Source organism: Mobula hypostoma, chromosome X2, assembly GCF_963921235.1.
Source record: "Mobula hypostoma chromosome X2, sMobHyp1.1, whole genome shotgun sequence".
NCBI lineage: Eukaryota > Metazoa > Chordata > Chondrichthyes > Myliobatiformes > Myliobatidae > Mobula > Mobula hypostoma.
The window spans coordinates 26,648,681-26,674,124 of NC_086129.1; the positions used below are offsets into that span (position 1 = coordinate 26,648,681).

The following is a 25,444-nucleotide window of genomic DNA, read 5'->3' on the forward strand; positions in this document are numbered from 1 at the left end:
GCAAATTTATAGATGGTATTTGAGTTATGCCTAGCCACACAGTCATGTGTATAGAGAGAGTAGAGCAGTGGGCTAAGCACATATCCCTGAGGTGTACTAGTGTTGATCATTAGCGAGGAGAATATATTATCAACAACCTGCATAAATTGTGGTCTTCCAGTTAGGAAGTCGAGGATCGAATTGCAGAAGGAGGTACAGAGGCCCAGATTTCTGTAACTTCTCAAATCGGATTGTGGGATTGATGGTGTTGAATGCTGAAGTATAGTCGATGAACAGCATCCTGACATAGGTGTTTGTATTCTCCAGGTGGTCTAAGGCCATGTGAAGAGCCATTGAAATTGCATCTGCTGTTGACCTGTTGTGGCGATAGGCAAATTGCAATGGGTCCAGGTCTTTGCTGGGGCAGGAGATCAGTCTAGTCATGACCAACCTCTCGAAGCATTTCATCACTGTAGATGTGAGTGCTACAGAATGATAGTCATTAAGGCATGCTACCTGACCTGCTGAGTTTCTCCAGCATATTGTTTGTGATGATTGATCTCAAATTGGAAATTTGATATTAAGACTTGCTGAGTGCAATGAGCCCAGGTGGAAGATGAGATGCTGTTCCTCAGGCCCTCATTGTAACAGTACAAGGGGTCATAGGGAGAATGGGCAGGGTTCTTCCAGGTGAAGCAGCAATTCACTTGCACTTCTTCCATTCAGTGTTCACAATGGCCTCCTCTACACTGAAGAAACCAAACATGCTTTGGGCAGTTACTTTATGGAGTGACCACTGGTGCTTATACCCCGAGCTTTTGCAGCCTGTCACTTTAATTCATCACTTCACTCCCAATTAGACATTCCAAGCATGTTCTGCAATCTAGCTACTATATCATATTTCACAGATAAAGGAAGTTAGTTTGACCTAACTGCCCCTGAATTACCACACTCACCTGTCAGAGATATTTGCTTTATTCCACCTGTCCACTCCCCACCTACTTTGTCTAAAAGTAACTTGTTTTCTCTCTTTCCCAGTCCCAATGTACTGCCCTGGACCTGAAACATTAACTGATCTTCTTTCCACAGATGCTGCCTGATCTGCTGAGAGTTTACCACATTTTCTTTCAGGTTTCTAACATCTTTTAAAATTTTCATTTAGATAAGATTTTGCATTTGAGATTAGTTCACCTATACTTTTCCACATGATAATAACCAGCCAAAGGTACAACCAGTGATCAGTATATGTATTTAAGAGCATCCAGGTTAAGTAGTAGGAAACAGTTGATGCATGCTTGTAATCAGTAGGTGTAGTGCCTTATGTCAGGTGCACCATATAACTCCTATCTCGAGTTTTGGCAATTAACAATTTTTCCTCACTATGTAACTTTAAGCAATCCTGTGGCATTGTCTGGAAATCTTAGTGCTTCTTAATGCACACAAAATTTGAGCATAACTTTACAGGAATGAGATGTAAAAGTATGCCCAGAGTGCTCAGTTATTATGTCCTTATTAATCTTGAAATTGCATTGAAGCATTATGATCAAGGAAGAATTTCTGTAGTGTAAAATCAAAGGCCTTAAATGTGAATAACATTAGCATCAGTCTATGGTAGGACTATTGTTCAGAGCAGGGTGTCTTTCACAGAACATTTTCTCCATTGTAATATGGAATATTAAACTGCATTTCCAGTCAAACAATACAGTGGCATTCTGCTGCTTAAGGGACCTGTTTGGTTTGTAGCTCGTAATTCCTATTTGCTTTGGTTGAAATGGTTTTTAATGATGGTTCGTTCTCCACCATTTGTAGGAAGTTCCTTATTATGTTTTCAATTTGATTACAAGGTCTGGATGCTGAGTGCCACTTATAAACTATAAATCTGTTTGATTGAAATTAGGTTCTTGGAACTGTCAGATTTGAATCTCAATTCATTTTTCTCATCTGATCCCCCCAATCCAGATTGCACAGTACTCCTGCACAGAGTAAGACAAGCAGAAATGTCACAAAACATAAAAATTCTGAAATTGAAAAGGTTTTTCAGACTTCCCTCTGCAATGTGAATCTCACCATGTGCAGAATAATTGGCGTAAACTGCATCCTAACACTCTGTGTGCCAACGTAGGGTACGTTGGGTAATTCTACCAGCCTGGTCTATGCACACCTGATACAGCACTAGAATAAAATAATAACTATCATTTAATTTCAGCGAATTTGATTCGCAGTTGATTTAATTAATTTGTAATATGAAGCTCCAATGATTTTCATTCCAAACTTGTTTAGGAAGATAAACTTAAAATGACTGCAATTGGGTAGATGAAATCATGAAATGCAAAATAGACTTAGATACATTACCTAACGCTGAAGTGTAAAAATAATCAAATTACACATTTCATGGCAAAGCATTATAATCTATTGATCTAATTGTGTAGCAAATGCAATTCCAAGAAGGAATCATATAATTCCATTTGGGAATACTAAAACAGAGAGAGACCTGGCAAAATAAATTTGGCAGGATCAGTTTGGAAGGTGATTGAGCAACTATAAGGGACATTTGGCTTTTGAATAAGAGCATTGATTACTGAACTGATAAACTTCTAAAAACTTCTAACCTGTTTAGATCTCAGGTGATGCGTTGCACACAAGTTAAATGTAATGAATGATTCAAGACCTTGAAGGTACAGAAGGTTTAGCAAAGTAATAGCTGCCGGGGAGAGGGGCATTATTTATGTAGAGAAATTAAAAAAGGTGGTATTGTTCACCTTCAGGCAAAATAATTTGGGGAAAACTATATAGAATTAGTGAAAATTATGTAGGCATTTGTTAGACAATAGAGAATACTGTTTTCTCTGGCATGTAAACTAGTAATGCAAATAAACAAAAAAAAAACTAAAGAAAAAATGAGAAATTTCTTCACAAGGAAGATATTGCATTGTGGAATATAGTACCTGAAAACATGTTGGAATCTTGTCTATGAGAACTTACCATAGTAGTTGGACTTAATTGAAGAAAACTATTTGTTGTAAAGTCCTTGACAGCTAACTGGAAGATGTGACAGAATGCAGAGAGTTTTGATATGCGTCAGGAGAAGCTAGTGGGGTATGAGTAGAGAGTCCTTTACCAGAGCAGTCCGAAAACGGTCCTGAAGCAGCAATGTGCAGAGGCAGCATTTGATTTGAATATGAAGAGTCAATCATAAGGCCATTTGTGCAGTGCCGCAAGAAATTGAATATCCTTATATATGCACTTATAGTCAATGAATGCACCCTGATCACTTGACAGTAAATTCTTTAACTTCTTTAAGTTAAATCAGGGTTGAACTCTGACTTAGAAATGATCACACACACTCACACTCTCACACACACACACACACACACACACACACTCACAGAAAACCCTCAAAGTCTCACCTTCCCTTCTCACTGTTTGCACACATTGCCACCAAGTCAAGCATGGTCTAAATGACCTAAATATTTAGCAAGATGTTCTCTAACATAGTTCCCTTCCTCTTGCAGGAGAAGCTGTCACACATTTTTCACCATGAGCACAGAATTAACTAGAGACAAGAATGACCCAGATACTAAAACCCCTGGAGAACAGGGTTCTAGGCAATACTGCAGCAGCTTCCAGAGAGTTTGTGGGAGTAATGACACTAGCACTATTGAAGATGAAGGCATGTTTGTGCATAATCCTCAAGAACACATTTCCCATTATTGTATGCTCTCTTTCAATTTCCAAGCTGTATTTGGAATAAGCTTTCCATCTTGTTTACCTCCTTTCCTCTGACCCAATGATACTCCTGTGCTTTCCTCTTTTTTTTAGACACCCAGAAATCTGCTCTCTGACCAGTAGGTGGTTGTAGAACAGAAAATGAGTAGAATTAAGTGTGGGAGGAACTGAGAAATGGGTTCAGTCCTGGAAGTGGGGTTGAGTAAGTGGAGGATCTGATGTCTGAACCATGTCACCAACATAGGGAAGCTTTTTGATCCAGGAGAAACAAAAGAAAATCTGCAGATGCTGGAAATCCAAGCAAAGCACACAAAATGATGGAGGAACTCAGCAAGCCAGGCAGCATTTATGGAAAAAAGTATAGTCAATGTTTCGGGCCAAGACCCTTCATCAGGACATGGTCTCGGTCCAAAGCGTCGACTGTACTCTTTTCCATAGATGCTGCCTGGCCTGCTGAGTCCCTCCATCACTTTGTGTGTGTTGATCCTGGAGAAGCCTTTTTTTGAGATCTCATGGTGGGAGATTATGGAAAATGGAAAATTATGTAAAGTAGTCCCAGTCATGTTACCTCACAAATAATGGTGTCATGACAAGTAATTTACCAACTGTTGGGTTTGCTGAGGCTTAAGAAACCCAGCCTCTGAGGAAGGGTCCCTGAGCTGAATATTAATCAGTTTAGCTTTTCACAGGTGTTGCTTGACTGATCAATTTTATTTTTGAATAGATTTGTTCTCGTTTCAGACTCTAACATCAGCACTTTTATTTACAGTATTTTCCTGAAATCCAATCTTTCTTGGTGAGAAAGTTAATTGAATTGGTTCCATCCCGATTAGAATGGTTAAACTGCAAGGCCATCTTCCTGGGTTACCTTATCCTCCCCCTGTATTGTCCACAAAAACTCAGAATTAGCAGGCTGCTTTCACAGTTTGCTCAGAATTAATCTCGTTTGCCCACATCTAATCCCACGCATTTATCCATATTAAAATTCTCCATCTCAGAATATAGTTTGCGTTTTAGAATTTTCAAACAGCTCATTCAGGAATTTGTCCTATTAAGTTCAAGCTAGGAGTAGAAATCAAGGTAGTGCAGTATAAATAAGGAAAGAGAAGCCAGTGGGTATGCAGTGTACAACAGATCTTCTCACAAAGCAAATGAGATTATTGTAGTAGCTAAAATGTTAAATGTTAGTCTTTCCAAGAAAGGATAATACATCTTTTACACAGCTGATTAAGTTTAAGGCCCATTGGAGCACCTAAATTAGCCATTGCAATACTTATGTATAGTTGGAGGTACCATCCTATGGATAAATAATGCAGTGTTAGATTCTCCCTCAAATGCATCCATAGATTTGGAGAAAATAAAAGGTTTATGAACTCTTAAAGCTAACCTTCTATCCTTTATTAAATATCATAATATGTTTTGAGGTGTTTCTGAACAATGAGTCTATACAACAACATAGCAATTTATTCTTATTTTCTTAAGGCTGTAAGTAATAATTAACATTCACTTAATCAGACAGATTGTAATGAATTGTTCTTCAGAAAACATAACTAATTTGTAAGCTATATAATCAGAATAATTATCCACTTTCTTTTTGCAGAAAAAACAAACACCCATACCTGTAAATGAACCAAAATCTGCTCCTGTGACAATTGATACAGCACAACAGGAGAAAGGCGTTTCGGTAGGTGACCCAGGTTCAATTATCTGTATTCATAAGAGAACACTTCTTACTTCTATTTTCAGATTGTAGGAAAAAGGTAAATAAAACCCACTGGAAAGCAAAAAAAGACTATAGATGCTGGGAATTGTAAATAAAAAATATGCTGGAAATACTGAGCAGGTCAGGCAGCATCTGTGGAAAGAAAAGCAAAGTTTTTCATCTTTTCATTAGAATGCTTCTAACCTGTTGAGTGTGTCCAGCATTTACTGTTTCTATGTGAAAGCCATTTTTAACTTAGTTTTGACTAAGGTTGATAGATATTGACAAAATCTAAATTGCAGTCTTTCAGTTCACAGTATCAGAAGTGAAAGATCACAGTGTGGATCTCAGCCCACAATGAGCTGACTATTGACCACAGGAGAAGGAAGCCGGAAGTCCGTGAGTCAGTCCTCATCAGGGGACCAAGGTGGAGAGTGTTATCATTAAATTCCTCACCATTATCATTTTAGAGGATCTTTTCTGGGTCCAGCATGTAAGTGTCGCCACAAAAAAGGCACGGCAGCACCTCTACTTTCTTGGAAGTTTGCAAAGATTCAGCGTGACATCTAAAACTTTGACAAACTTCAATAGACGCACAGTGGAGAGTATATTGTCTTGATTACTTCATGGCCTGGTATGGAAACACCAATGCACTTGAATGAAAAAGTAGTGGATATTGTCCAGTCCATCACAGGTAAAACTCTCACCAGCACTGAGCGTATCTTTAAAGAGCACAGCATAGGAAAGCAACATCAATCGTCACAGACCCCCAACATGCTCTCTTCTCGCTGCTGCAATCAGGAAGGAGGTACAGGACACTCAATTCCCATGCCACCTGGTTCAGGAATAGTTATTACCCTTCAACTATCAGGCTCCTGAACCAGAGTGGATAACTTCACTCACCCCAGCAAAGAACTCATTCCACAGCCTATGGGCTTACTTTCAAGGACTCTACAACTTGCGTTCTCAATATTTATTATTTATTATTATTTCTTTTTTTTTTCTTTTCTGTATTTGCACAATTTGTTTTCTTTTGCGCATTGATTGTTTGTCTATCTTTGTGTGCGGTTTTTCATTGATTCCATTGTGTTTCTTTGTATTTACTGTGAATCTCAGGGTAGTATATAGTGATTTGTATGTAGTTTGATAATAACTTTACTTTGAACTGGGGAACAGTAAAGAGGTAGACATTAGATAATGCCAAATTTGAGGATATGCAAACTTGGAGTCTAAAGAAGAAATCTGAGCGATATATTGGGTGTTGGAGTTTGAATAATAATGATGCAAGGAGGTAGTGATGATAGGAAGCACAAGGGCTAGGCATTCAGAAGAGGAGATGATTAATGAGTGATGTAGTTGGATGTTGAGACTGATCAATAGTATACTGCAGGTACCAGTGTTAGGAGCTCTGTTGTTCATAATATAAATTAATAACTTGGATGAAACTGTAGATGAGTAAGTTAGTAAGTTTGCAGATGATGCAAAGTTTTAAATATACACTAAAAATGAACCTGTGATCTCTCAATCTTTGTACCTCATCATGACCTGTGCACTTTATTTGTTGAGCAGTGCTGCAGTTTCTGTGTAACTGTGTACTATATTCTGCCTTCGATTTTGTTATCCTTTTGTACTACCTTGATGTTCTTACTGTATGTATTGAATGATCTGTCTGGTTGGCATGCAAAACAGAAGCATTTCATCATATCTTATTGCGTGACAATGATAAACCAATTACCAATTAGGCTACATGAAAGATGATTTATATATGCAACTTTTTGTTATTATATTACTAATTATTACCCTCTTGTTTTATACAGGGCCAGGCACGGGGTTTCGAGAGAGTACGAAAAATATGCGTAACGAAACCATCTATTTCCAAAGAAACTGTTCCTGTGATGCAACAGGTAAAGGACAAAGTTTACAAAGCAAGAAGAACATATACTGCTCTTTCAATGAACTTTAATGAAAAATAATATTAGACTTGTCTATACTAGTATTGATCAGATGTTATTGGGGTGATCATTTGCAAATCTACAGCAGGTAAGTCCTTAATTGAGTTATTGAATGGAAACCACAGTGCGAGCCCAGTCTCAGCAGAGTGCTGGACTGTGACTCTATGAAGTACAACAGGGCAAAGTAAACCCAAATGCTCTCAGATTGGGAAATCTACTACTCCACCTCTCTCAAGTTAACAAGATAGATCTAAAACAGAATCAATGAATGAGAGAAATCAACGGCTCGGTGAAGGTTAAGTCATGCTTTCTCCTAGGTGTGTTTGTGTTTGTGTACATATGGGTGCCTGTTTAGACAGCTAACTTTTAAAATTCTTCTAATTATTTTATATAGAGACACAGAGCACTACAGCACAGAAATAGGTCCTTTGGCCCATCCAGCACGTACCAGCCTGATCCTCTGTCCAGTCACGTCTACCTGCATCCTAAACATAGCCCTCTATGCCCCTCTCATCCATGTACCTATCCAAATTTCTCTTAAATGTCACAATTTACCTCATATCTACTACTTTCAATGATGGCTTGTTCCACATTTGCACCACTCCCTGAGTGAAGAAGACCCCCTCAGATTCCCCTTAAATATTTCACGTTTTGCTTTAAAACTATAACCTCTCGTTCTCATCTCAATCATCCTGAGGGGGAAAAGGCCTGCAAGTCTTCTATAACCCTCATAATTTTGTATACCTCTATGAGATCTCCCCTCATTCTCCTCCACTCCAGATGTTTAGCATTCTTTAAAAAAAAAACACCTCCTGAGTGATTTTGAATGTATGAATGTCAAAGGTTCATGATGGTGACAGCTTTGTCAATAAGAAGAATGGGAGTAAGGCCTTGCTTGCTGTCAAAGTCACTGTGTTTGCATAGCCATCCACTAATGCTGTGAGGGGACCTGGGCTTCCCTGGGCCACGTTTTAAGAATAGGAACTACAGAGGAATGAAGAGATGTGGGAATTCAAGAACCTAATGCAATGAAAGTTCTGACCTGAAAAATGGATTTTTTTTTAATCAGAAATGCTGCTTGGCTGGCTGAATTCATCCAGCATTTCTCTTTCTGTTATGTAAATTATCTACTAGTAAACTGGTAGTAAAAACAACTAGAAAGCAAATGGAATGTCAGCCTTTATTTTAAAGAAGTCAGCTAGTAAAAGGGAAGATGTGGGCTTCAGTTGTGCAGAGCCCCTTTTGAGCTGCAGCTGGAATATTGTCTTTTGGCCACAGCACCTCAGGCCTTAGAATGGCACATATTCATCAGAATGAAATTAGCCCTTAGAGGTTAATACAGTTCAGTGCTAAAGCAGGTAAATAGAGTTGGAAGTGCAGTGCAGACCATAATCTAATTGAACTGTGGATTTGGCATGAGCAGGATAATGGTAATTTCCTTTCCCTGTGCTAATAGAAACAAAACAAAGAGTAGTGTGTGTCATGTTCTGTAACTTCAAAACATTAAACTAATTCAAATGAAGATATGGGAGTCTGAACTGTGAGTAACTTCATATGTACTTTAAGTGAGGTGCACGCACATCATGTGATAGTATGCAATTCACAAATGAATTTTTAAATATTTAAATGAAGAATGCTTAATCAAATATACGCGCGCGCGTGCGCGCGCACACACACACACACACACACACACTTACAGAGTAATACTGAAAATAATAAACATTCCTCCCTGCTTAACTATGAGCTCCAACTCAATGGAGAATGCATCTCAACTATATACACAGTATATTATGTAATACAACTACCATATACAAACATCCACAGCATAGTAAATTTTAAATTGTCCCATTCAGGCCTAAAGATTTAATCGCTGTGGGAGTTTTCTTACTCTTGTGGGATAGTGTCTTTCCTGACAAGGGGGATTCCTCTGCTTGACAGGTGAGACTTGTGGTTGTGAAACAATCTCAGGTTCTGGGGCCTCCTTCATCATGGTTGTAGGAGTTGGCTCTGAGACTGCAGGAAGTGGTTCTGATAGCTCTGGGCACCTTTCTTTCCTTCCTTTTTCTTCTAACTTGTGCATCTTGATCTTGGGAAGGTCCATTTAGTTCATTGCCGTATCCTCTCATTCTCATTGATGCAGTTATAAAGAAGGCAAGACAGAGACTATACTTCGTTAGGAGTTTGAAGAGATGTGGTATTTCAACAAATACACTCAAAAACTTCTGTAGATGTACTGTGGAGAGCATTCTGACAGGCTGCATCACTGTCTGGTATGAGGGGAGTTGCTATTGCACAGCACCGAAAGAAGCTGCAGAAGGTTGTAAATTTAGTTGGCTCCATCTTGGGTAGTAGCCTACAAAGTACCCAGGACATCTTCAAGGAGCGGTGTCGCAGAAAGGCAGCTTCCATTATTAAGGACTTCCAGCACCCAGAGCATGCCCTTTTCTCACTGTTACCATCAGGCAGGAGGTACAGAAGCCTGAAGGCACACACTCAGCGATTCAGGAACAGCTTCTTCTCCTCTGCCATCTGATTCCTAAATGGACATTGAATCCTTGAACACCACCTCACTTTTTTAATATATATAATTTCTGTTTTTTGCACAATTTTTAATCTATTCAATATACGTATACTGTAATTGATTTATTTATTATTATTTTTATTTTATTTTCTTTCTTCTATATTATGTATTGATTTGAACTGCTGCTGCTAAGTTAACAAATTTCATGATACATGCCGGTGATAATAAACCTGATTCAGATTAATCTGTCTATTGCTCCCTTTACGATCTGATCTCTCCCCTTGGTTTCCGCATCCACAACATCATCTGATGAATCCTCTGCTTTCATATCTCCATTGACTCCTTTCTTTTTGGCCTTACATTCCTCCAGCTGGGCTTTGGTCTTTGCATCTACTTTTACAAGCAGCTTTTTGTCTTCCACTTGAAATTCATGTGATAGCCTTCATACACGCAGTGGAGGTCCTGGTTCTTTACATTCACAAAAGCCGAATACTTGTAACTTTCCTGAAGCTCCTTGAACTCTTTTGTAATTTAAAACCAAGCCACATTTCACAAGTAACTGCCTAATTAACATATCAGAAGCTCGTTCGGATATATTGCCTACAAATACTTTTGTAGTTGGACTATTAATTTCGTCACTTTCAATATTCCTCTGAGCAGCATGAATCTTCCTTAGTCCCATATGCTTTCCAACAGAGGTTGGCACCAACACCTGTTTGCCCTCTGTTTGACAATGGTTCATGGTGTACAGCATGGGGACTGTTGTGGCATCTTCTGGTTCCTTTATTTTCACTTTCAGTTGACTCTATTGCTGCGGATGTGGCATACAAATTGTAGATAAATCTCCTATCAAGTTGTAGTTGTCTCAGCCAATCACGGAGTCACAATGCTGGTCCTTCTGTTTTAACCACATACAACCTCAATGTGGCTTGTTGGTTGTTGCATTTTACTGTTACAAATTTCATTCCCACTGGAGTTATCTTTTCTCCAGTATAAGTTCTTAGTTGGATATCTGAAGGCTTCAGTTTAGTATCTTTGAAATGCCATTCAAACTCATTTTTGTGGAATGACCGAAACTGTTAAACCAGTGTCCAAATCCATTTTAATTAATATGCTATTCACTCACTGCATAAGCCATATTGCTGGTCTATTGTTAAATTTCACACTGTAAATCTCAAGGCTACATAGTCCTGTGTCACCTTCATCATTATCAGATTTTTCATCAGCAGTGTGCAGGTTAGTACTCTTTTTGAAACTGCAATTTGACTTTTTAACTTTTTCTCTTCCTTGTGTAGTCCATTTATTTTTGTCTTTTTGACATGCTGTCAACATGCAAACATCTTATGTTTCCTATTTTGTTGCATTATCTGCAAGTTTTGCCTTTAAATCTGCAATTATCTGATGTATGTGATCCCCTGTCACAATGGTAGCACAATTTGTTTGGCCAGGTGGGCCTCATCTATACGCTGCAATTTTATTCACACTCACTTTCATTCTTGACTGCATCTCAATTTCATCTCTGTCTGCTGTTTCCATTGAAACAGTGATTTCAACTGTCTTTTAAATTTAAGTTGTGCTTCAGTTAGGAGCCATTTTTGAATGCTCTCTTGTGAGATTCCACAAACTGAACGATCTCTCAGTACATCATTAAGCCTATCATTGAACTGACAGTCCCTTCAATTCAGCCATGTACACTGAAGTGGACTCCCCTTCTTTTTGATTCTGCTTATGAAACCTAAATTGTTCTGTAATCAACAATAGCTTTGGTTCTAAATGTTCCTGCATCAGTTTGACAATATTAGCAAAGCTGATTTTGGATGGTTTGGTTAGAGCAGTTAAACTTTGAAGCAAACTGTATGCCTTCAAACCCAAAGTACTCAGCAAAATTGGTACTCATTTCTCATTGGCTATTCCATTTGCTTCAAAATATTGTTCAATTAGCTCAGTATGCATGAGCCTGTTCCCTGTTGTGTAATCAAATCATCAATCTTCCTGATGTTGCCAGCCATTTCTGATTTTGTTTTATGATTATTCATACTTGGTACTCACACTACATGAACCAGAGGATTCTTCCGTTTTCTGCCTTTTTAAAAAAAGCATGATTATGAACACATGTGGCGCTGCTTTTTTAAAAAATCCGACAGTCTCTGCAGGTGCTGCACTGTTTTTTTCACTCAAGGTTCCTCATTGCAATTAAACAGGTTGGTAGTCGTATCGGGTTTGTTTTAAAAATATCACGTCACCAATGTTATGTTTTGTAACTTCAAAACATTAAATTAACTCAAAGGATGACATGGGAGTCCAAATATAAGTTTAACTTTGTGTTTACTGTCAGGGAGGCATGCGCTTCTCATGTAGCTGTGTGATGACATATGCACTTTATTATTTATACATATATCTGCAGTGAATTATTTAAATAAACACAAATGCTTAATCGAACTACGAGGGGTGATTGATAAGTTCATGGCCTAAGGTAGAAGGAGTCAATTTTAGAAAACCTAGCACATTTATTTTTCAGCGTAGTCCCCTCCTACATTTCCACATTTAGTCCAGCGGTCGTGGAGCATATGGATCTTGGACTTCCAGAAAGTGTCCACAGATGGGTGATTGATAAGTTTGTGGCCTAAAGTAGAAGGAGATGAGTTATACAGCTCTCGTTATATGCACATGCAGGTCAACTCTTTGAGTGATTGTGCAGAAAGTTTGAAGATAATAACTCATCAGGGGTGATTGATAAGTTCGTGGCCTAAGGTAGAAGGAGATGAGTTATATATATAATACACACACACACACACACACACACACACACACACACACACACATGTTTACTCAAATATTACTGAAAGCAATAAATACACAACAGTGTGTGCCTCTAATTTGCTGCCAGGATGGTGCTGGAATCAGTGGAGGCGGTTGTGAGGCTCTTAGGTAGCCAAACTAATATGCTGAGAATGGAGGGTATAGACCATGTGCAGGCAGAAAGGATTAATCTCATCAGCTTAAATAGTTTAACATAATATCGTGGGCTGAATACTCAGTTCTTGTGATGTATTTTCTATGTCCCATGTTCTATGTACAGTAAATGTTAGGAGTAAGGTTTCTAATTTTATTTCCCATTGCAAATAATTAATTATTTTTCCCACTGAAGCTATAGTTGTTTATAAACTCAGACTAACAGAAGTCCAAATAAGTGTCATTATTGTTGCTAAGAGCTGGAGTTGATCTGATAGCTAAGTAAATTTTATAATGAAAATAAATTGTACAAGACTGGAAGTAATAAATGACTTGTTTTTGTAGGATGAGGAATGGCTCTCAAAGCAGCCAGGAGTAAGTGGATCGACTGATGAAACAATTTCAAGACTTACAGAACCCAAGAAAGATCAATTGGAGGAGAAATACCAAGTGTTCAGAGAGGCAGCTCCAGAACAAGGTCCTTTGGATGACACAGACTCGAAAGCACCAGTGGAAGCCATAATGGAAGACACTACTTCACAGATAACAGGAGCAGATACAGGAGAAGGTTTGTTAGAAGGTGCTCATACTCAGGTGACTGGCGGTTCTCCAACAGCAAGTTCTTTGGAGATGACTGACATTCAAGAAATCTCAGCAACATCAGAACAAGGACAAATGGAAGGCACTGCATCTGGAGTTATTGCAGCAACATCAGAGAAAATTCTCTTGGAAAAACCTGCCTACTTAATGGTGGTAGCACCATCCGAGAAAGCGTCTGAGGAAGATACAGCTCCTCAAATGATTACAACAGCATCAGCAGATGACCAAGAAGAGAAAATTCAGTCCATCGATGAGCTACCTACGGTAAGTAACAGTTTAGTTTATCATTCAAGCAATGATAAAATTCCTTTACAAGCATTCTTTCAATTTTTTAAGATTCTGAGCTAGAAAAAACATGATTTTTAAACATGTTTTTTAAAAAGCATGATCATGTCTTTCCTTCAGAAGAACACGTGTGGCGCTGCTTTTTAAAAAAAATCCGACAGTCTCTGCAGGTGCTGCACTGTTTTTTTCACTCAAGGTTCCTCATTGCAATTAAACAGGTTGGTAGTCGTATCGGGTTTGTTTTAAAAATACCACGTCACCAATATTATGTTTTGTAACTTCAAAACATTAAATTAACTCAAAGGATGACATGGGAGTCCAAATGTAAGTTTAACTTTGTGTTTACTGTAAGGGAGGCATGTGCTTCTCATGTGGCTGTGTGATGACGTATGCACTTTATGTATTTATACATATATCTGCAGTGAATTATTTAAATAAACACAAATGCTTAATCGAACTATGAGGGGTGATTGATAAGTTCATGGCCTAAGGTAGAAGGAGTCAATTTTAGAAAACCTAGCACATTTATTTTTCAACATAGTCCCCTCCTACATTTCCACATTTAGTCCAGCAGTCGTGGAGCATACGGATCTTGGACCTCTAGAAAGTGTCCACAACAGGGGTGATTGATAAGTTCAATAAGTTCGTGGCCTAAGGTAGAAGGAGATGAGTTATACAGCTCTCGTTACATGCACATGCAGGTCAACTCTTTGAGTGATTGTGCAGAAAGTTTGAAGTTAATAACTCATCAGGGGTGATTGATAAGTTCGTGGCCTAAGGTAGAAGGAGATGAGTTTTATATATATATAATACACACACACACACACACACACACACACACACACACACATGTTTACTCAAATATTACTGAAAGCAATAAATACACAACAGTGTGTGCCTCTAATTTGCTGCCAGGATGGTGCTGGAATCAGTGGAGGCGGTTGTGAGGCTCTTAGGTAGCCAAACTAATATGCTGAGAATGGAGGGTATAGACCATATGCAGGCAGAAAGGATTAATCTCATCAGCTTAACTAGTTTAATATAATACAGGGTTCCCCCGCCATCCGAAGGTAGAGCGTTCCTATGAAACGGTTCGTAAGCTGAAATGTCGTAAAGCGAAGAAGCAATTACCATTTATTTACATGGGAAAATATTGTGAGCGTTCGCAGACCCAAAAATAACCTACCAAATCATGCCAAACAACACATAAAACCTAAAATAACGGTAACAGATAGTAAAAGCAGGAATGATATGATAAATACACGGCCTATATAAAGTAGAAATACTTTTCCACAATCATTACTGAACTGTTCTCCGTAGCGAAAATCTCACGCAAGCGCAGTCGGCAGAAAATCTCATGCAAGCGCTGTTGGCAAAAACACGCGCAAGTGCTCTCCAGTAACCTTTAAGCTATGAAGCTGCCAAATCATACCAAATAACATGTAAAAATACACAGTCTATATAAAGTAGAAATAATGTACGTACAGTGTAGTATCACTTACCGGAATCGGGAAGACAGCGCCAAGCACACGATGCTGTGTTAGACTGAGTCGTCGGAGTTTGGGTGGTGCAGTGGCCCCCCACCCTCCAGGCCGCTGAGCGATACATTGCCGCAAAGAACGCAGGGGTCCAGCGGTGGCCGGGAGGTACACAGCACATCTTTAAGAAAAAAGCCGAAACAAACATGCTAATTAATTAGGTGCCGCCCGTAGTTGTCGGCCCAGATCAGTGCCAATTTCCGATTGCGTCGTCTCTGATCTGGGCCGACGATTACATGTCGGCAGCACCTAATTAATTAGCTTGTTTATTTCAGCTTTTCTCTTAAAGATGTGCTGTGTGCCCCCCAGCTAGCTTTGCATCTCCACGAATTGGTATCTGTCCGTGGCCTGAGGGTTGGGGTGGTGGGACACTGGGGTGTCATCTCGTTGCCTGTTTCCATTAGAGCAGGCAGCTCATCTTCTCCTATCTCTGCCCGCCTCGATGTTGAAGGTCGGGGTTCGTCGTCTGCTGTGGCTGATGTGGAAGGCTTGCTTGACTGCTGAGCCTCGTGCATTTTTCTATAACACAGTTCTTTAATAAGGACTCAAACCATCCTGCAAATATCCCCTAAACCAACGTACCCTTTCAAAATTAAAGTCGTACTTTATCATTACTCATTCGGTTTCGATTGTTATCCTTTTTTCTTTCAATTGCATCAGCTCTTCATCTGTCGGTTCTTGGTGATGGGATGCCAAAACCTCTTCAACATCATGTTCGTCAGCTTTCACAAGCCAAACTCACGTTGTCCTTACTTCGTTCACCATGATCAAAACGCTTAATTATGTCTAGTTTTACCGTAAGTGTAACACCCTTACGAGCTCGTTCAGGCTTTTCCGATACCATAGAACTCATCTTGCAAACGGCTGCTCACAGGCACGTGTTAAAGCAATGCAGTTCCGAATCCGGGGGAGAGCGGCTGCTCGGGGTGCGCTGCCTTTTATCGCGCGCTGAATTTTTTTTTTCGTAACAGTGAAAACACCTTCTGAAAGCGAAAACAGGGTACTAATGTAGGTCTTTCGTAACAGTGAGGTTTCGTAAAGTGAACGTTCGAAAAGCGGGGGACACCTGTATTGTGGGCTGAATGCTCAGTTCTTGTGATATATTTTTCTATGTCCCATGTTCTATGTACAGTAAATGTTAGGAGTAAGGTTTCTGATTTTATTTCCCATTGCAAATAATTAATTATTTTTCCCACTGAAGCTATAGTTGTTTATAAACTCAGACTAACAGAAGTCCAAATAAGTGTCATTATTGTTGCTAAGAGCTGGAGTTGATCTGATAGCTAAGTAAATTTTATAATGAAAATAAATTGTACAAGACTGGAAGTAATAAATGACTTGTTTTTGCAGGATGAGGAATGGCTCTCAAAGCAGCCAGGAGTAAGTGGATTAACTGATGAAACAACTTCAAGACTTACAGAACCCAAGAAAGATCAATTGGAAGAGAAATACCAAGTGTTCAGAGAGGCAGCTCCAGAACAAGGTCCTTTGGATGACACAGACTCGAAAGCACCAGTGGAAGCCATAATGGAAGATACTACTTGGCAGAAAACAGGAGCAGATACAGGAGAAGGTTTGTTAGAAGGTGCTCATACTCAGGTGACTGGTGGTACTCCAACAGCAAGTTCTTTGGAGATGACTGACATTCAAGAAATCTCAGCAACATCAGAACAAGGACAAATGGAAGGCACTGCATCTGGAGTTATTGCAGCAACATCAGAGAAAATTCTCTTGGAAAAACCTGCCTACTTAATGGTGGTAGCACCATCCGAGAAAGCGTCTGAGGAAGATACAGCTCCTCAAATGATTACAACAGCATCAGCAGATGACCAAGAAGAGAAAATTCAGTCCATCGAGGAGCTACCTACGGTAAGTAACAGTTTAGTTTATCATTCAAGCAATGATAATATTCTTTTACAAGCATTCTTTCAATTTTTAAGACTCTGAGCTAGAAATTTCTTGAGGCAACATATAATTATGATGGAATTGAAAATTACATTAATATGGAACAGAGCCATTTTGTACATTTCTGAGAACATTGTTAGTCCTTGGGAAATTTGTCTCTTTTTTTAGACCATAAGAGCATGAGACATAGGAGCAGTATTATGCCTTTCGTATCCCTCTCAACCCTATTCTCTTGTCTTGTCCCCATAACCATTGATACCCTTACTACTCAAGAATCTATCAACCTCTGCTTTCAATATACTCAATGTCTTGGTTTCCACAGCTGTCTGTGACAAGGAATTCCACAGATTCACCACCCTCTGGCTCAAGAAATTCCTCCTCATATCTGTTTTAACCGGATGTTGTTCTATTCTGAGGCTGTGTCCTCTTGTTGTAGATTCCCCTAGTATAGGAAACATCTTCTCCACATCCACACTATGTAGGTTTTTCAATATTCGATAAGGTTCAATAAGATCAGCCTCTCGTTCTTCTTAGCTCCAGCGAGAACAGTCCCAGAGCCATCAAATGCTTGTCATGCATTAAACGTTAATGATCATAGGATCATTCTTGTGAACCTCCTCTTGGCACTCTTTAGGAATTTTCCTCTGTGCATTTTTTTCTCTCTGGCATAAAACTTCTAGGTGACATCAATGTAGCAAAGTCCATCTGCAATAAGCTTTTCAACCTCAACCATTTAGAGTGACAATTCTTAGTTATTCACAGAGTAACCAGCTTCTCTTTCCCTGAACTTGTACTATGTAAACAGCACTAGAATCGCATTCTTTGTCTGAAGTGAGTCTGCAGTCTTTTACAAACTTGTATAAGACCTATTTCAGTGCTTTGACAACTTTACCTATGAAGATCTGGGTCACAGGCATCTCTTAGCTTCCAGGCCTCAGTATGTTCTATGTATAGTAATTATTAGGTAAGGTTTATGATCAAAATGAGTGAGATGAGTTCTAAACTATTTATAAAGAATTAGTTTATAATTTTATTTTACATTACAAATAAAAAAAAATTTCCAGTGAAGCTGTAGTTGTTTATAAGCTCAGGCTAACGGAAGTCCAGTTAAGTGTCATATCATTGCTAAGAGCTAGAGTTGCACAGTACAGTCCCTTCAGCCCACAATGTTGTGCTGACCCTCAACCCTGCCTCCCATATAACCCCCCACCTTAAATTCCTCCATATACCTGTCTAGTAGTCTCTTAAACTTCATTAGTGTATCTGCCTCCACCACTGACTTAGGCAGTGCATTCCACGCACCAACCACTCTCTGAGTAAAAAACTTTCCTCTAATATCCCCCTTGAACTTCCCACCCCTTACCTTAAAGCCATGTCCCCTTGTATTGAGCAGTGGTGCCCTGGGGAAGAGGCGCTGGCAATCCACTCTATCTATTCCTCTTAATATCTTGTATACCTCTATCATGTCTCCTCTCATCCTCCTTCTCTCCAAAGAGTAAAACCCTAGCTCCCTTATCTGATAGCTAAGTAAATTTTACAATGAAAATAAATTGTACAAGACTGGAAGTAATAAATGACTTGTTTTTGTAGGATGAGGAATGGCTCTCAAAGCAGCCAGGAGTAAGTGGATTGACTGATGAAACAATTTCAAGACTTATAGAACCCAAGGAAGATCAATTGGAAGAGAAATACCAAGTGTTGACAGGAGCAGCTCCTGAGCAAGGTCCTTTGGATGACACAGTCTCAAAGGCACCAGGGGATGTTCTAATGGAAGATACTACTTTGCAGATAACAGGAGCAGGTACAGAAGGAGGCACTAATTCTGAGGTGGTTATAGTCGCTCAAACAGCAAGTTCCTTGGAGGTGACTGACACTCAAATATTCTCAACAACATCAGAACAAGGACAATTGGAAGACACTGCATCTGGAGTCATTCCGGCAACACCAGAAACAACTATTTTCAAAAATTCTGCCTCTTCAGTGATGTCAGCACCATCAGAAGCAGTGTCCAAGGAAGGTACAGCTTCTCATATAATTACAACAGCATCAGCAGATGGCCAAGAAGAGAAAATTCAGTCCACTGAGGAACTACCTACGGTAAGTAACAGTTTAGCTTACTATTCAAACAATGATTATATTATTTTGCAGACATTATTTTAGTTTTAAAGATTCTGAGCTAGAAATTTATTGAGGTGATGCACGCAAGTACAGGCCCAGAGCCATCAAACGCTCTTCATGCGTTAAGACTTTCACTCTTGAGATCAGAGGAGGATGTCATCTCCTCTGGACCCTCTTCAGGAGATTTCTTCTGTACATTTTTTCTGGCATAAAACTTCCAGGTGACATTAATGTAGCAAAGTCAATCTGCAATAAGATTCTCAACCTCAACCATTTAGAGTGACAGTTCTTAGTTATTCATAGAATAGTGTTACGTACCCCGTAACTAGGTTGCCAAACCAGCAGAAATGGATCACTCAGTTGGAGTCTGGAGTACTAGAACTAAGAAAGTTTTATTAAAGAAACAAGCAACACAGTAATCGAAAGGATAATAAATGCAACAGTTCAGCGATGATAAACACACATGTGCACAGAATTAAGATAACAGCATCAATCAAGCTCTATCGTTGTCTAGGGGTAAATGACCAAATTTAAAAGTGACTCAAAGTTCAGTCCAGTTTAGTAGTTCAGTTCGCAGTAATCGTTGCCATGGCGATGGACAACGTGGGGGGAAGAGAGAGATAGAACAGGAACAACTGATCATTCAGACACGGCTTCACTCACAGACCGGCGAGATGAACAAACAAACAAACAAACAGCTTTTGGGCGGGTCCTTGGTGATGTCACCTGAGGTCACCGACTGTGATCCCTCCTCCAGATGCGGTCGATCCTCTGCAGTGAACCCGGCACCCAGGCAAGGGCAGACACACACCGGGTTCCCGCTGATCGTACCTTTCCACCCCGGGCGTTGTCTGGTACTTCTCACCGACTCGTGAGAGGCGTACCGCTTCCAGGGTCTCGTTACCTCGGGTGTCGTGTGTCACCTGCCTTAGCGAACCTGTCTCTTTTTATCCCCCTCCTGGGGTATCGCCTGTCCATACTTCAAACAGTTCAAGGTTCAAAGGGGGGAGCCGCTCCAAATAGCTCTCTCTCCCCCATCCCTTCATTACACATCTCCAGACGCTGCTCCATTGTTCCTTATCTCTCCTTCCCCTGAGGGCAGGTGGCAGACCACTTGCTGATGCCACTGATGCTAGCCCAGGCCAGCAAACATCTTAATTTTATGTGTATTCTCGTCACAATAGCCAGCTTCTCTTAACACTGTTTTCCTGAACTTGTACTGTATAAAGGGCACTCAAGTTGCATTCTTTGTCTGGAATGAGTCTGCAGTCTTTTACAAACTTCTATAAGACTTGTGTCAGCGCCTTGGCATCTTTATCCATGAAGATCTGGATCACAGTCACTCTTAGCTTCCTGGCCTCTGTATCATTCCTGATGCCAGTGGTCTTTGCCACATGTAGTTTTGCTGCTCATTGTTGCATTTTGTAAGTAATGGTTTATTATTATCACATATACCAAGATTTTGTTTAACATGCCGTTCAGACAGATCATGCCATAAATACTTGCACTGAGGTAGCAGAAAGAGAACAGATCCCATAATATAATTCTGCAGTTACAGAGAAAGTGCAATGCAGGTAGACAAATAAAATGCAAAGGTTATGACAGGGTTTACTACCATCAAGGAGGAGGTACAGGAGCCTGAATACACACATGCAACATTTTAGCAATAGCTTCTTCCCCTCCGCCAACAGGCCATGGACCCATGAACACTACCTCACTTTTTGCTCGCTTGTTGAATTACTTATATTTTTTTCTATGTCTTATTGTAATTTATAGTATTTTTTATGTATTGCACTCTACTGCTGCTGTAAAACAACAAATTTCATGGCCTATGTCAGTGATGACAAACCTGATTCTGATTCTGAGGTAGATTGGAAGAAAAAACATTCAAGAGTTCCTCTTCTAGCATATGAGAGGTCCGTTCAAGAGTTTGATGACAGTGCAATAGCAGCTGTCCTTGAGTCTGGTGGTATGTGCTCTTAAGCTTTTCCGTCTTCTCCCTGCTGGGAGAGGGAAGGAGAGAGAATGACCAGGTGGGAGGGGTCCCTGATTGAGAGCCTCTGTTAGTCGAGGTCAACCATGGTTGCTGCGTCCTAGCTGCCTACATGATACGCAGGCCAGGGCCATACGATATGGAGAGCAAGCTGTTGTCCATGCTGCAGGCTCCTCCTCCACGCAGCTGATAAATCTAAAGGACGGCAGAGACCGATACAGTTTGGCACCAGGGGCATCACAGGAGTTGCCAGTTAGTGTTGAACTCAATGAAGTCCTTAGGGACTCCAACAGATGTCGGGCCTCCAACTTTGGACTTCACTCCTGGACACTGATCATGGGTTTGACCTTCGGGCTTTGACAACTGGATTTAGAACAGGACTTGACTGTTCCAGTTGCAATATATTGTAGCATATTTAGTTGTTCACTGTTCTTCTACAAGATAGAAGGGCTTGTGCTGTTTTGAACGACTTACCTTATGCCACTTGATGGGCACCATTTCGATGATGTCTGTAAGGGCAGTGTTTGCAGACATGTGCACTCAGTAGGCTTGAAGGGAATAAATAACTTCCAAAAGGATAAAACTCTGCCTACAACAGGAATTCTGCAGATGCTGGAAATTCAAGCAACACACATAAAAGTTGCTGGTGAACGCAGCAGGCCAGGCAGCATCTCTAGGAAGAGGTGCAGTCGACGTTTCAGGCCGAGACCCTTCGTCAGGACTCTGCCTACACATTTTTTCACATGTTAGCATCAAGTAAAATTATTCCTGAGTTCAGATATGAGTGACAAGAAAGACATGGGGGGCAGAGAATGAAAATGTGATTTAAATAATGAATAAGGGAGATGTTTATAACGTAGGCCTGATTGCAAAATTAGTCTCTCATCTGAGGTAAGATTTGAAATTTCAAAGTCGATTTATTATCAAAATATGAATACCATATAGAACCTTGAGATTCACCTATTTGCAGGCAGCCATAAAACAAAGAAATACAATAGAATCCACGAGAAAGACCCCACATAACAAAGACGGACAAACATCCAATGTGCGAGAAAAGAACAAATAGTGCAAACAATGAAAAAGTAAACAAACAATGCACAGAAAATGAACTGCAGTGTTCCCAAAAGTGAGTCCACGGCCACGGAACCAGTTCAGTGCTGCACCCGGTCCAGGAGCCTGATGGCTGCAGGCCACAGGCACTGCTTTTATGATAATGTTGCATTACTTTGCTGCAAACAATGTTGATAATGAAAATAAAGAGAGATCTGAATTGAATTGAATTGACTTTATTACTTACATCTTTCATATACATGAGGAGTAAAAAGCTTTACGTTACTCTCCGTCTACAGGACAGCCAATATAACCTAGAAATACAATTGTATCAGCATGAATTAATCAGTCTGATGGCCTGGTGGAAGAAGCTGCCCCAGAGCCTGTTGGCTCTGGCTTTCATGCTGTGGTACTGTTTCCTGGATGATAGCAGCTGGAGCACTTTGTGGTTGATCCTTCAGGCCCTTTTTAAACACCTGTCTTTGTAAATGTCCTGAATAGGCGGAAGTTCACATCTACAGATGCGCTGGGCTGTCCGCACCACTCTTTGCAGAGTCCTATGATTGTGCGAAGTACAGTTCCCATACCAGGCAGTGATGCGGCCAGTCAGGATGCTCTCAATTGTGCCCCTGTAGAAAGTTCTTAGGATTTGGGGACCCATACTAAACTTCTTCAACCGTCTGAGGTGAAGGAGGCTCTGTTGTGCCTTTTTTACCACACAGCCGGTATGTACAGACCACGTGAGATCCTCGGTGATATGTATGCCGAGGAATTTAAAGCTGTTCACCCTCTCAACCCCAGATCCATTGATATCAATAGGTGTTAGCTCTCTCCATTCCTCCTGTAGTCCACAACCAGCTCCTTTGTTTTTGCGACATTGAGGGAGAGGTTGTTTTCTTGACACCACTGTGTCAGGGTGATGACTCCTTCTCTGTACGCTGCCTCATTATTATTTGAGATTAGGCCAATCAGTGTAGTGTTGTCAGCAAATTTAATTAGCAGATTGGAGCAGTGGGTGGCAACACAGTCATTAGTATACAGAGAGTAAAGGACACAGCCCTGAGGGACTCCTGTATCGAGGGTCAGAGGGGCAGAGGTGAGAGAGCCCCCTCTTACCACCTGCTGGTAATCTGACAGGAAATCCAGAATCCAGCTAAACAAGGCAGGGTGCAGCCGAGGTCTGTGAGCTTTTTGTCGAGCCTGGAGGGAATTATGGTGTTGAGTACTGAACTGTAGTCCAAGAACAGCATTCTCACATAAGCATCCTTCTTCTCCAGATGTGTAAGGACAGTGTGTAGAGCTGTGGCTTTTGTGTCATCTGTTGATCAGTTGTGTCAGTAGGTGAATTGTAGGGGGTCCAATGTCAGGGGTAGCATGCTGCAGATGTAGTCCTTGACCAGCCTCTCAAAGCCTTTGCTTATTGTTGAGGTGAATGCAACAGGCGCCAGTCCTTTAGGTACAGGAACAATGGCAGATGTTTTGAAGCAGGAGGGCACTCTACACTGGGAGAGGGAAAGATGAATAATGTCTGTAAGCACACCTCCAAATGTGCCACACACACTCTGAGTACCCGCTCTGGGGTGTCGTCTGGTCCCGCAGCCTTGCGACTGTCCACTCATTGGAAGCACCTTTGTACTTCATCCTCAGAGATGACTAAGCTGCAGGTCTCTTCGGTGGGTCTCCACAGGGGCTCAGTGTTGGCAACATCGAATCGAGCGTAAAAAAGATCTGGGAGAGAGGCAGCGATGTTGGAAACTCCACCTCATTTAGCTTTGAAGTCTGCGTTGGTGTGCAGACCTTGCCATAAACTGCATGTATTGTTGGTGGAGAGTTGTGTTTGGATCTTGTCCCTGTATTGTCATTTCGTTGCCTTGATGATTTTGCACAGATCATAGCTGCATTTCTTGAGTTCCTGTTGGTCACCAGCAACGAAAGCTCTGTCTTGTGCGGTAAGTGCTGCTTGCACGGAACTGTTGACCCAAATTTTCTGGTTTGGATAGACCCTGACCGATTTCTGGGGTACAATGTCCTCAATACACTTCCAGATGAAACTCGAGACCCCCTCTGTGAACTTGGAGACACTGTCATCATGGAAGACATTCCAGTTGACGTCATCAAAGCAGCCCTGTAGCATGGAGACGGATTAGTCAGACCAACAGTGGACAGTTTTAACTATGGCCGCCTCTGTTTCAGCTTTTGCCTATACCTCGGCAGCAGCAAGATGTAGGAGTGATCCTATTTTCTATACACAGTACTGTGGTGGGAGCCTGATTTCGGTGAGAAATCTGTTGAAGCTGGAGTAAAATAAAGAATAGAGAATTGGTTGATTTGTTGAAAAATCACTTTAACTCAAAGCCAGGTGCAAGTGCATAAAGGTATAAGTTTGATTGATGGTTGAGAAAACCAATGAAACAGTGGTTGAGTTTGCAACTAAATTGGGAGAGTCATAACCGGGCTATGGCAACACACCATCTCAGATGCTAAGATATAACATCAAATTGTATGAACAATTGATCACTGAATTGACAGGTGGTTGTTATCTGACATGAATCTGAGCTTGGACAACACATTGGAAATTACCCAAGCAATGGAAATGGAAAGTAGAAACATCTAGGATTTGCAAATGGTTCTGATTGTCCAAACAAACAGCCAGCAAGGTGAATAATTTCCAAAATAGACACTTCCAAAGCAACATACATCAAAGTTGCTGGTGAACGCAGCAGGCCAAGCAGCATCTATAGGAAGAGGCGCAGTCGACGTTTCAGGTCGAGACCCTTCGTCAGGGGGTCTCGGCCTGAAACGTCGACTGCGCCTCTTCCTATAGATGCTGCTTGGCCTGCTGCGTTCACCAGCAACTTTGATGTATGTTGCTTGAATTTCCAGCATCTGCAGAATTCCTGTTGTTTGCGTTTAAACTTCCAAAGCAAATTGACTATCATTTCAAAGGTAAACACAGGTTATTATGACTATGATGGAAATACCTCTTCTGTGAATGCTGGTTAGAAAAATGAACATAGAACTTAGAACATTACAGGCCCTTTGCCCCACAATGTTGTGCTGACCATATAACCTACTCCAGAAATATCCCAGAATTTCCCTAGCACATAATCCTCTATTTTTCTA

The 25,444-nt window shown here is 40.5% G+C and overlaps 1 protein-coding gene across 1 annotated transcript in view; it reads left to right on the forward strand.

Moving 5' to 3' along the window:
• spa17 (sperm autoantigenic protein 17) overlaps window positions 1-25,444 on the forward strand; it is a 69,061-nt gene that overhangs the window by 14,374 nt on the left and 29,243 nt on the right. The window contains exons 3-7 of the mRNA XM_063038787.1: window positions 5,306-5,389; window positions 7,225-7,311; window positions 13,178-13,696; window positions 16,606-17,124; window positions 18,751-19,257. Of these exons, the coding sequence (XP_062894857.1) occupies window positions 5,306-5,389; window positions 7,225-7,311; window positions 13,178-13,696; window positions 16,606-17,124; window positions 18,751-19,257 (1,716 nt within the window). The remainder of the gene's footprint in view (window positions 1-5,305; window positions 5,390-7,224; window positions 7,312-13,177; window positions 13,697-16,605; window positions 17,125-18,750; window positions 19,258-25,444) is intronic.